This window comes from Vigna radiata, chromosome 2, assembly GCF_000741045.1.
Source record: "Vigna radiata var. radiata cultivar VC1973A chromosome 2, Vradiata_ver6, whole genome shotgun sequence".
NCBI lineage: Eukaryota > Viridiplantae > Streptophyta > Magnoliopsida > Fabales > Fabaceae > Vigna > Vigna radiata.
This window is the reverse complement of record NC_028352.1, coordinates 21577035-21590809: the sequence shown is the minus strand read 5'-3', so window position 1 is coordinate 21590809 and position 13775 is coordinate 21577035. Positions and strand designations below refer to the sequence as shown.

The 13775-nt window shown below is 34.5% G+C and overlaps 1 protein-coding gene across 1 annotated transcript; it reads left to right on the top strand.

Moving 5' to 3' along the window:
* Positions 1-11554: 11554 nt before the first annotated feature.
* Positions 11555-12644, top strand: LOC106755727 (acidic endochitinase-like). Its single transcript, XM_014637937.2, has one exon. The coding sequence runs from the start codon at positions 11595-11597 to the stop codon at positions 12468-12470; it is 876 nt and encodes a 291-aa protein (XP_014493423.1). The 5' UTR covers positions 11555-11594; the 3' UTR covers positions 12471-12644.
* The last annotated feature ends 1131 nt before the right edge of the window (positions 12645-13775 follow it).

Sequence of the window (13775 nt, the reverse complement as noted above, 5' to 3'; positions counted from 1 at the left end):
CTTCATACCTAAAGACAAAGAAACTTGCAGAGAAGACAAACAAAATGTTGTTAGACATAAGCAAATATAAAGGTTGTTTCTTTATTAACACTTTAGTTACCTCTTTTTCTCTCAAGAAAAGGCTTTTACACTCTTTATATTTTACCTTCCTTTTTCTATAATTTTCTCTCTTCCTTCTTTTGTCTTTTGCTCTCTTTTTACTTTCATCTTAATTTGATCATCATAAACCACTATAAGAGATAAAGGTGTTTGGGACACCTTTTGCCCTTTAAACAAGAAAGAATATTTATTGGTAAAACCATCATAGGTTATCTTTCTATCATATTGTCAATGCATTTCCAACAATAAGTGACTCACCTCCATAGGTACCACATCACATACTACCTCATCGGCATATTTACTTATAGAGTAAAATATGTTCATCTGCTTATCCATCACTAATTCTCCATCCCCACTCAACCATTGCAAATCATAAGGACTAGGGTGTATAAATGTCACTAGACCAAGCTTTTCCATTAGCCGTTTACTTGCTACATTTGTACAGCTTTCCTTGTCAATGATGAATGAACACAACTTTACCATAACCATACATCTAGAATGGAAAATATTTCTTCTTTGGGTCTCATTCTCTACCTTATTCATACTACCCAATAAGCTTATAACCATAAAAAGATCTCCCTCCAAATGTGGTACTTCACATTCCACATCCTCCTCATCACTATTAGATGATTCAGATGATTCTCGAGCGGAATACTCACTAATGTACTCCTTATTCTCCAACAATATCATAGTTTTTCTATTAGGACACTCAATTTATATATGTCCCCTACCCAAATATTTAAAACCTATTTTTGAACTGGAATGTGAAGAATCATTATTATTAGTTTGAGAAATTACTTTACCACTTGAAGAATCCTTTTCCTTAGATTTAGGAATGGTAGAAGTAGCTCCCTCCTTATTAGATTTCTTCTCCATGAGGTGGATGACTTTCTATAGGAGCTTCTTCTCTTGAGTTGTTGTTATACTTTGGTTGCTTGGTGAATAAGATCCTCCAAAGTCTTATAATGGTGCATTTCCACCACATCTTGAATCTCCCTGTTTAATCCATTAAAGAATGTAGTTGTTGTAGCCGTAGGTGTTTCTTCTACATCAACTTTCATCAAGATTACCTCCATCTTTTAAACATACTCTTCAACACTCCTTTTTCCTTGTATAAGTCTTTTGTAATTTGCTGAAGATCTCCTTTTAATAATACAGAAGCAAAAATATTTCCTTCATAGGTACCTTTAATTGCTCCCTTGTAAAGATTTACAACCTTCTCCTTCTAGCTATCTCCATGGTGATTTGATTCCACAAATTCATAGCATAGCCTTCAAGAAATCTTGACTCAAGAGGTCAAAAGAAAATATAAAATTATAGTAAAAACTTTAAAGAATTTTAAAAGACATAAAACAATACAAATAAAAATTAATAGGACTACCAAAAAGAGTTAAAGAGACAGCGCAAAGACTCTAAAAAAAGACATAATATAATTCAATAGGTTAACAATTATAAACAATATTGTAACATAATAATTGAACTCTACAACTGTTATTGATGCTCTTGGATCCTTACTTTCTCTCTCTTTTTATTTTTCAATATATATTTGTTTCCTTTGGACTTGGATCTACTTTTTTCTTTTCTTTTCAACACACAAACAAAGAAAACTAAACATATTTCCTTTCAAATGCTAAAACTCATGCAAGATCAAGGTGAACAGTTAATTGTGATTACAATTAACAGATAAACATAAAAAAAATAGATAATTTCCACAAAATAAATGTAGAAATGCTCAATTTAAACAAAGAACATGAAAATTTAAAAACTCAACGACGAACCAAACAAAATTTCAAAACAAAACAAGAAACACACACATTCAAGATTTCCTTTATTATTTTTTTTCATTATTTTTTTTAATGACAAAAAATAAGATAAAATAGGATATTCAAACCAAAACCTTGCTCTAGACACCAGATGATACAATCCTGTCCAGGAAAAAGTACAATCATTTCTGAATTTGAATCCTTAAGAGGCATAACAAAAATAAATCAAAGAAGAATGGAGAATAAGATAGGAACCTAGACGCCACAATCTAGTAAATTGATAAGTTAAATGAAGATTTGTCATAAAGATGTTAATATTTGATAAGAATTAGAATTATAATCCAAGAACTAAGAGAATCCTCTCTCAAAGAATGCAAATGCATATAATATGACTCAAAAGTGTCTACATATGTATTTGGTGCCCTTATATATAGGTACAAATGTTTAAGGCACCTAAGAAATCCTAAAAGAAAGCCAAAAGACATCAGGCCCAAAAATAACATGAAAATTTAAAAACAAAAACGAATTGTTTGCAAATAAAAGAAAATTACAAATATATTTAATTTTCTAAATTATTGTATAATTATGCTCCAAGCCATGATTTTCATGTTTCTTGAATTTCAATCTTCATGGAGCACATGAGCCTCGAGGAGATTTGTTCTTCTAACTTTTTTCTCATTGATGTTGTCATAAGTCTCCTTTGAATTGTAATGACTCTTCCTCAAGTTCTTCTTCTACATGATCAGGGGATAGTCTTCTATGTTGATGGAAGCAGCTTCAACCTTCATGCTAGAGCAGCCACATAAACCAGAATGACGCAACGGATTGGATGAGTGAATGCGGAGGTGTACACCAGGTGTTTGTGAAATGGTTCAGTGAGTGTTTTGGTGTATGTTGAAGCCTCATATGTTGAAAAAGCCTTCCAAAAGGGAAGGAAGCTGGAGGAGAAGGTGCTGAATTAAGCACAATAAGGTGGACTCGAAGTATAGAGGTCTTGAGTAATCTCAACAGCACTTCAATGTATCTTTCAAGTTCCATTTTACAAAGGAGAGTGCCTCTCTTTTATAGGTGAAGAGAGGAGTCTATATTTGACCTACAAAGCTCTAAAGAATGACAAAAGAAGTGTGTTGAAGACGCAATCTAAGCTTGGGCTACAAGTCTCATGCGAAACACAAATAAAATGTGTTTTTAGAGCTGAAAAATCTAGTTCGCAATGGCTGAGCGCAAGCTGCTGGTGGCTGAACGATTTTACAATTCGGAAGCCAATTCCCTTTGTAATCCTAATGTGGAAGGTACTTGTTCCAATCCGGAAAACACCCTTTTCTTCACTTCTTTTGCTTCCTTTGGCTCACCAAGATTTTTTAGGTGATTGTCCATGGTCTTCAACCTTTATTTAAGACCTACAAAACAATGCAAATGTTTATTTAGCAAAGAGAATCCATCTAAGACTTAAATAAGGAAAGAGATTTTATTGAAAGTTTTTATTCACTCCCCTTTCTTAGTCTTAGTCTAAGTTGATACTTCTTTGGATGGGAAATCCCTAAAGGAGTTTCCATCATATGTTCTTGCTAAGAATTTCAAAAAAGAAAATCTTTTAGAAAAAGTTTTAAAATCAATTAACCCACTTGATTTAGCTTAGCCACTCATTCCTCTACTAACACGTACGAATAAGATATATCTAATATAAAATTTAATTATAATTTAAGAGGGTAAGAGAATCTTGCATTTATTATCCAATTAATATATATAAAAGTGTAAGTATTCACCCAAAATTGATTGATGTGGATTCTCTTCGATGAATTCTTCCTTTAACGACCCTACGCGTTATTTGAAGATACACCTTTATGTAACTTTTGTTGTATTGTATTTTAATTACACAATTTTGTCTTAAGTTAATATCATACTTTATTGAGATATATATGTTTATTCTATATTATGGGAATGTTTCTTATGCTTGACCAAAGGGATCTACTTAAAATTTATGTCACATCAACAATCTTTGAAAACAAAGCTAAAGTTATTTTGCTTCACTAACACCTTTGTGCTTGCTTTGTGAATTTTTGAAAGGATTGTAAGTTTTGTACTAAACTATGCTTTACATAGTTTCAAGTAAAGGTTCTTTGATCAAGATATGATAAGTCCAACTAGTTTTAGGAATGCATTCAATGCATGCATGAAACTCCATTAATGCATTTTCTACGTTAAAGATATTCAAATAAAGGAAGACATTCAAGTGAGTCTCAATCTAACTCAACGTCCAAAAAAGGACTTATGATGATTCTTTTCTTTTGTGGCTATAAAAAGTCAAATTTCAAAAAGAAAAACAAAAGCATTTGAATAATAAAAGTGTTAAATTGTTGTCAAAAGATTTCTGAGTCCCAAATAGCTTTGTATGAACATTGATTATATTTATGTACCAAACTGATAGAAAGTTGTAAATGTAGCAAGATACCATCCCTTTCTAGTGAGTGGTCTTGTTATCTTTTGATCACACCTTAGACAATCTCTTTGTCTTAAGCTAGGATGAACTTGTTAAACAATACTTATGTTAATTTAAAAGCGACTTGTTGTTGATAATAATACTTATGTTAAGAAAATAATGACTTGCTATTTCCATAATACTCATGCTAAACTAAGAGTGACTTGTGTTCAAATAATACTAGTGTTAAGTTAGAAGTGACTTGTTGAAATAATACTTACATAGGTTAGCCAATAGTGGTTACAAGTTGAAATAATACTCATTTGTACTTTGCAATAGTAGTTTATCTTCTTAATATTGACTAGTTGATAAAAAATTAGACGTAGTTTGTGCTAATAATTAGATGAATCAGTATAAAAGTATGAAGTAATACTCACATCCAAAAATAAAAACCAAGACCCTTTGTCATCATCATCTTCAGCGTTAGGGAAGCTCTCTACAACCACCCCATCACCCCCTATATGATCCCCTGGATGTCAGCAACTAACACTGACTTACCTTGATTAATATATCCTATCTAACATCAAAATTACTCTCATAAGTCAGGATGTTATGAAAGAAGAATGCCTCACAGACAACTTGGTTGAGAACATATTGTTAAAACTTTAAGAGCTCAACCTTGGCGCTCCCCTTACTAGTAATCATTTTTTCGTGACCACAATCATGTTTGTAACACTTTGCTATGATTCTTTCACCTAAAACCTCCATACTATTCTATTTCTTCTTTGAGATCAAACATATATCCTTCCAAGATGCCTTATCGACAACCAAATTGTTATGCTCTAATTCAAGTATCTTAGCTGTAGGCACGTTGAGTGAAGTGTATTGGTGAAACCGTGACCTCCTTGGTAGCTCCTTAGGGCAAGAGTCGCCTTCTTTCCCATTTGGTTTCTTTTCTCATTAAGGCCTCTTGCTTCATTGTCGTCCAAAATATCACATATCTTCAACCCGCATGAACTTTGTGACTCACACCTTTAACTCATCCATGTTTGTCACTGGCTTCAAACAAATGTTGTCAATGAATGGTGCAGGTCGTAAGGCCATGATCATGTGATGCAAGGCCAACTTGTGACTGAGATTCTTTATCTGCCTTGCAATCCTCTCGCAACCAGAATCGCGACGGGACGACGATCCAAAAAAGAAAACCATTTCGAAAAAGATTTGGAGTCGCAACCATAGTTTATTCTGGAAAACTACGGAAAAACCATAAAGAAAGGCACAGTCCACGAAAACCAGATTCTGGATTCGGGAGTTGGTTACGTGTAGGTAAGGTGTTAGCATCCTACAACGCCTGCCCGAAGGCAGTACATTTAATTAAATACACGAATAAAGATGTGGTTTGCAAAATGTTTAACTATCCCTAAAAAATAAATTCTAAAGAAACAAAATATATTTTTTTTATTTGTTTGTGCCCGAAAAGGATTAACCTTGCTCCTATGTATTCTCAAAATGAGAAATCAGGGTTACGTAGTTCTAGAAAAAGGGTTGTTTGCATGTTTGAAAAGGAGAAAAGGTCTTACCACGAGGATGATGCGAGCGATCACACACATGCTTAAACCTTTAAAACATTTTTGATATTTTTTATATAGGAGAAAAGGTCTTAACACGAGGACGATGCGAGCAATCACACACGTGCTTAAACCTTTAAAACATTTTTGATATTTTTTATAAAAGGAGAAAAAGTCTTAGCACGAGGACGATGCGAGAGATCACACACATGTTTAAACCTTTAAAACATTTTTTATACTTTTTTTATGAAAGGAGAAAAGGTCTTAGTACGAGGACGATGCGTGCGATCACACATGTGCTTTAACCTTTATAACATTATTTATTTATTTATAAAAGAAGAAAAGGTTTTAGGCACAAGGATGATGTCTGCGATCACACATGTGCTTTAACCTTTATAACATTATTTATTTATTTATAAAAGAAGAAAAGGGTTTTAGGCACAAGTACAATGTGTACGATCATACATGTGCTTTAACCTTTAAAACATTATTTATTTATTTTTTAGAAGAGGAGAAGAAAAGGTTTTAGCACAAGGACGATGCGTCCGATCACACATGTGCTTAAACTTTTAAAACATTTTTTGGTATTTTTTTAAGAGAAAGAATGGTGTTAAGCACTAGGAAGATGCGTACGATCACACGAGTACTCATACTATTATTTACTATTTTATTATTTTAATTTTGTACATAACTTATACTTTTTATCTTTCAATTTTTGTGATTTTCGTAATATGAAAATAATATTTACATATAGATTCTAAAAATAGTAACAATAATTACGAAAGGATTTAATATAAAATAAAGGTGATATTTACATATCTTTGAAATGAAACAATGATATTATTTACCATGTTTGTTTTGCATAAGTATTTAAAACGAAATTATAAAATATAAAGTAAAAATACTACTCACGTTTAAAAAAGAAACTGAATTGAAACAAATTAAAATTATATTGTAGTTATTAAATAACTAAAAAAACACTAAGCCTATTATTTTTTATAATCTTGTAATTTATATAATAAAATACTAACAATTCAAAACTTTTATGTATTTACCAGTAAACAAAGATGATGTCGGGAATCCTAAAACGATCTTTTTAACTTTATAATTTTATCTTCTTCTTTTTTTTGTCTTTTACATTTTTATTTTTATTTTTATTGGATATTTTTGGTAGGGAAGTGATCATGTGCAGTGAATGTTAGAACGCAGTAAACAAAAGCCAAATAAAACAAAAAGGATGGGGTTATCATATAGGGTCACCTCCGCCACTTTAAAAGAAACTGGTGAAAGAACTGGTGAAGGCGAATGGTTCTTCTCTCCTCTGGCCGTGAGGTCCTTTCTACCTACCAGGTAGTGATGATCGATGATGGTTTAGAGTCTCCAATGTTTGGTGATGGTAAGGTGTTTCTTCGGATGAATAATGTTTTTTTTTTCGACCGCCCTCTCGTTGTCGTGATGGTGAATAATATTTGTTCCCCAATTCTCTGAGGCATGGTAAAGGAAATCGCCGAATATTAGGAAACTAATTTCCCTCCCAAGTAAAAACGTTCCTCTGTTTCCTTAATGGATGATCAGGGCGTATCCCCTGGGGATTTCCTCCTTGTTTCTTTCTTCTTTTTATGTTTCAATCGGATCGATTAAGGAAACAATTTAAATATCTCTTTCCCTTTAGTAACTAATTGCAGCTAATTGGTATCCGATTGCGGCTACTTGTATCTGACTACACTAATGTGTAAGGATTTTTTGTGGTGGGCTGTGATATTTTATTGAAAGAGAGCCGATCTTGTGCTTCACTTGTTTTTGATTTGTTTTTTTTTTTTTGTTTTCATTTTCTTTTTAAAAGAGACTAAATAAAATACAATAAAATAAACTAACATAAAAGAAAATAAAAATCATAATAACATAACATAATTATATAGCATAATCACGTAAAATAAAAACAGAATCAAAATAAAGTAATATACAAGGAAAATGAAATAAAAATAGATATAAAATAAAATAAAGTATAATTAACATAAGATAGAAAAAAAAAAACTACTGTGATGATAATGAAATATAATAAAAAACAAGTAAAATTAAAATAAAATACGTGAAATATACTTGAAGTAAAAAAGGACAATAGAATAATATCAAAATAAAATAAAGTAAGATTAAACATAATAAAAATAAAAATATTGTTATTTTGTTATCCAGTCATCCAGACGAAATTGAGTATTGACAAATCCTCCTAAATCACCCTATGAAAGCACGAAGTGACTCCTCCTTATCATGAATGATATTCATAAGGTAAGGGATGTAAGATGGCAAGGCCAACTGGAGGCAAATTGAGCCCCAAATCGTGAGCAGATGGTCTTGAAGCTGTCGGTGGAGTTAGGGTAGTGAATTGAACCATACTAGTGTTTCTCCTTTAAGAGAGATGAAAAAGGCTTTACACTAGATGAGATCACTCAATGTGAATGCCATCTGGTTCACAAACATTCTAAGATGTTCGTCGGGGTCAGTGGAATAATCATACTTCTCAAAAGCCAAAGGAATCCACCTATTGGGCATGAGGTTCTCATTATGCTTGACATGAAGGGAAACAACCCGACCGTGTTGACTATATGAATGGACGGGTTATTGTTAAGACTCTGGCAAGTGTACCGAATCGTATCAAGTAATATAAACGGTAAGACCGAGTATCGTTTTCCCTAGAGACTCATTGGCCTAGACTATCATGTGATTTGTTGATTATTTAAGATTTGAGAAACAAAATGTAGGGTTTATAATGCAAGAACGAAAATAAACATGCATGCAAAGGTTGATCAGTTGACCAAGAAAATACGTAGGTGAATGATATGAATGAATTATGTTGTTGGGGTTTCCGACTTTATCTTATCCACTCTCATATATTTACAAATTTTACTCCTTTATTAATGTCAATGTCACTTTCTAATATACCCTAAACCCGATGTCTCGGTGAAGAGAGCTTATTCATTATTACTAGTTTACAATGTCTTGTCTCCCTAGCAATTGATCATGCATTACATTCGCACAAAAGCTTAAAGGCAATCGGTCCTCCTATCCATATGTCTAAGTAATATTGCTTCCGAGAGAATTCTCGCATGTCTAGATTTCCCCGTATGTGTCCATAATGACAAAATCAAAGATCATGTTATTGAATGAGTTAAACAAAGCATGCATAGAGAATAAAGGAAAAACTCTAACAATTAATAACGTAAAGCATATAGATTAAGAATCAATTCAATATATGAGAGTTTCATCGTTTCCCCTAACAACAATGGAGGTTTACTTCACCATGGACATGGTGAAATTAGATCAAAATAATGAAAAGAATGAAAGATAAAACCCTATAATTTGTAGATTGGAGCTCTCACATCCAAAATCTGCCTCCAAGGGGTGAAGAAAGTGTTTCTACGCCACTTTATGTCAAAAGATACCCTCTCTGGGTCGTGCAAATCTATATATAGTTCATTAAAATCAGCAGAAATTGGCCCAAGCCCAAAAGACTAGCGCTCAGCGCTGGATTACCACTCAGTGGTAGGCGCGATACTCATAGACGTCGCTCAACGTTGACGCCTAGGCGTTGTCCAGTGGATTCATCCTCAAGACCACCGCTCAGCGGTGAGTTGGCGCTGAGCGGTGGTTGCGACACTTAATTTTCCCCTCAACATTGGCGCTTAGGCATTGGCCATAGAACTCCTCCACGAGGCTGGTGCTCAACGGTAGATTAGCGCTCAGCGGTGCCTGTGATTCTTCATTTAAGCACTTTTCCTTCTTCTCTTGAGTCCAATTCCTTCCTACTTTAGCTTCCTTCATTCAATTCATGTTAATTCTTGCCAAAACAAGGAAAACCAAGCATAAAATCAAGAAAACCACCTTCGACTCTCTTATTGTCTAACTTAAGTAAAATGCATGATTTCAAGCTAGTTTCTAAGTCATAAAGGGTGTGTTTAGTATCAAATTTAAGTATAAAAATAACGGTTTTTGAACTGTTATCAGTTATTCCTGCTAGCTCTCGTGTTGCCTTCATGGACGGTCTTGCACGGGTCCTCTACGGCCTAGTCAAGGTAGGTTGGGTTGGTGCAAGAGGTACTAAATGTTAGCACTCTGCTCTTGACGCATGGTCGCGTTCTCAACATAGAGGATTGTCAACTCCTCCTCCTCACACATGCACTTCATCTTCTTCATTTATGATTGCCTGTTTCTAAGCATCTTCTCCATTTATGGGGTCGAGGTCAACGGTTCAGGTGAAGTGAGGTCGTCCGAAGTCCAAATGTTGTCCAACAAGTAAGCTCTTGTTCGTCCAAACCACTCAAGTCTCTATTTATAGGTTTTAGGATCTTTTGAATAACTTTGGCCTAATTATGACCTAATTGTGTGTAGTCATACTTTACTCTTAAGTTTATCAACATTAGGTTTAATGTACTTGATTTTATTCATGACCGATCAATTTGCTAAGTAACCAGTCGAGTTCGTTGGTAGCTCGCTAGATGATCTGAGCTATGGTTAATCATTTAGTTTGTAGTTGACCTATCAATCATAAATACATAGTTTGTTAATAACTCGCTAGATGATCTGAATTATACTGTCTAGTATGTGACTAATCAGTCATATAATATAACTTTTATAAATTTACTTATAAATAAATTAATTTTAAAGTCAAATACATTTTTCCTCTATATTTTTTCATCAACTTTTTCTAAAAAAATAGTGATAATTGTTGCAATACTAGTTTTAGCTTTTAATGAAGGTTGAAAGTCCCATGCTTCTCCATAGGAATTTCTAGGAGAGAAGAATATGAAAAGAAAAACTCGTCCATAATCTATCCCGTAAGATTAAAAAATAAAAAATTATATATAACCACTTTACAAATAACTTATAAATAAATTAATTTTAACTTATACAGTTAAATACATCTTTTTTCTCTGTATTGCTTTAAACTTTTTTACAAAAAGAATATAGTGATAATTGTGGCTATACTAGTTTTAGCTTGTAATGAGGTTTTTTTCCTCTCAAATCCTACCCATATGTTTCTGAAAACGAGCGAACTTCGAACTCAAAAAATGTTGAAATGCATCTCTCCATAAGAGAATATAAAAGAAACTTTCCCATAAATAAATCTAACCCATAATTTAAAAATAAAAAATTTTAAAAATGACATATAACTTTTTCACAAATTAACTTAAAAATAAATTAATTTTAACTCACACTGAAGTAATCAAATACATTTTTTTCTCTATCATTTTGCTTGAATTTATTTTAATAGAATAGTGATAACCGTGGCTGTACTAGTTGAGCTTTTACCGAGTTTGATTGTCCGGTTAAACTCTACATTTTAAATTTTGTTAATCTTAAATTATATCTCATTATTTAATTAATTCGTATATTTAAAATTCACCAATCATAATCATAAAATGTATGTAACGTTAACTATTATAAAAAATTTGTAAAAAAGAAAATCGTTAAAGAAATATTTTCCAAACTCTGTCTACAAGTTTGTGAAAAGAACTGTAATTCCAACACAAAGTTGAGAATGTCCATGCTTCTCACTTTTTTCCTTTCCTTCCGCGTATGCAAGATGTCACACATCTTACGTTACAATTTCTTTCCCACAAGACACGCTAGCTTACGTGACACTATCTCCTCCCCAAACTTTTCTCCATACATGCCTTCCAACACCTATAAATACCTCACACATTCTTTCAACCAACCAAACAAAACAACACACTCATCAAACCTAACATGGCTTGCCTCAAACAAGTTTCAGCCCTGTTACTTCCTCTGTTGTTCATTTCCTTCTTCAAACCCTCCCACGCCGGAGGAATTTCCGTCTACTGGGGTCAAAACGGCAACGAGGGCTCCCTGGCCGACGCATGCAACACCGGCAACTACCAATACGTCAACATAGCATTCTGGTCCACGTTCGGCAGCGGCCAGACCCCGCAACTCGACCTTGCCGGCCACTGCGACCCCTCTATCAACAACTGCAACGTGTTCAGCGACCAGATCAAGGAGTGCCAGAGCAACGACATCAAAGTGCTCCTGTCACTAGGCGGCGAAAGTGGCAACTACACCCTCAGCTCCGCCGATGACGCAACACAGGTTGCCAACTACATCTGGAACAACTTTCTCGGCGGGCAGTCGAGCTCCCGTCCTCTGGGCGACGCCATCTTAGACGGTGTCGATTTCGACATCGAAGCAGGCAACGGGCAGTATTGGGATGATCTGGCAAGAGCCCTAAAAGGGTTTAATTCACAGTTGCTCTTAACTGCTGCACCGCAGTGTCCGATCCCTGATGCTCAGTTGGATACTGCCATCCAAACTGGGCTCTTTGACATTGTGTGGGTGCAATTCTACAACAACCCTCCTTGCGAGTATTCGAGTGGCAACCTCATCAGTTCTTGGAACCAGTGGACCTCAAGCCAGGCTAAGCAGTTGTTTTTGGGAGTGCCAGCTTCTACAGATGCTGCTGAAAGTGGGTTTATTCCTGCTGATGTGTTAACCTCTCAGGTTCTTCCTACCATCAAGGGTTCTTCCAAGTATGGGGGAGTCATGCTGTGGGACAGATTCAATGACGGTCAAAGCGAATACAGTGATGCTATCATAGGAAGTGTTTAGTTTGTTTTAGGTTGACATTACATAATATCCATGTATGTAGATACTGTTTTCTGTCTTTGGAATAAGTAGCACCTTCTACTGTAGGATTTCTTTTCTTCCTACACATAAAGAGTGCTATGTGTTATTTATCATATACAATATGTCTCATCACGATAAAAGAAAGTATAGATTATCTTCAAATATAGTAGTTCTTAATTCATAGTTCTTTTTATCTATACAGACATTCTCAATCATAAATTAGGAAAATACAAATTTTAAAAAATTACAAAAACACAGTTAAAAAGTGAAAGTCCGTCACCACTTCAATAGGGAGCCAAGGTCTAAAATACTTCGATAAAAGTTTGATATAATTACTCCATTAAAATTTGATATAGCTTAACTAAACTCTAATACAACTCAGCCAAGACTTGATATAATTCGATCAAAGTTTGAAAACAATTCGGCCATGATTTGACATAACTCGAAAGTCTGAAACAGTTCAGACAAGATCTGTATCTCTACTATCACGTAAAAGCAGAATGATTTTTTATTTTTTTTACATGAAAACAGACTGAAGACAAAGGAAAATGTTACTTTAACACCCAATCTTGACACTCTTTTGACACTGGCCAGGTGTCGTTGTCTGATTGGGTGGTTTTTTATTTTTGAAAAATTACATTGTTTAAACTGCTGAGGGGTAAAGATGGAATAAGTGAGGGGCAAAGATGGAACGTTGGGTGTGGGGTTTTAGTTTTGGCGCTCTCTTTCATTTTTCATTTTCGTGCTCTCTGACGGTTCTCTCATCTCCCTTCCTCTCTTCGCCGGCCTCCTTCTCCATGCTTTCTCAAGCGTTGTCATTGTGAAAGGTTATTCTCGTTGTTGGACCGTCGTTGTCGTTGTGGGTGTGTGGCGAAACCTCTTTCGTGTTGTTATCGTCGTCGGAGCATTCTCGTTCTCGGACCATCACTTTAGTGGTTTGGGTTTTTCTCAGGGCTCGTCATTGTGAAAGATTGTTCTCGTTCTCGGACCATCATTGTCGTTGTGGGTGCGTGGCGAAACCTCTTTCGTGTCGTTATCGTCGTCGGAGCATTGTCGTTCTCGGACCATCACTTTAGTGGTTTGGGTGGTGATTTGCTTTTCATCGGAGCATTGTCGTCCATGACATTGCTGTAGAAGTGCACATTAATGGATGTATCTGTAATGTTAACACCCATATATCGCTTTGAAGTAGACTACAGAACTTGTATTATTTATGGTTACATCGAATTAATGAAATACAATTAAGTATTCCCTATTATATCTTATGTACATGATGTCGTCAAACTA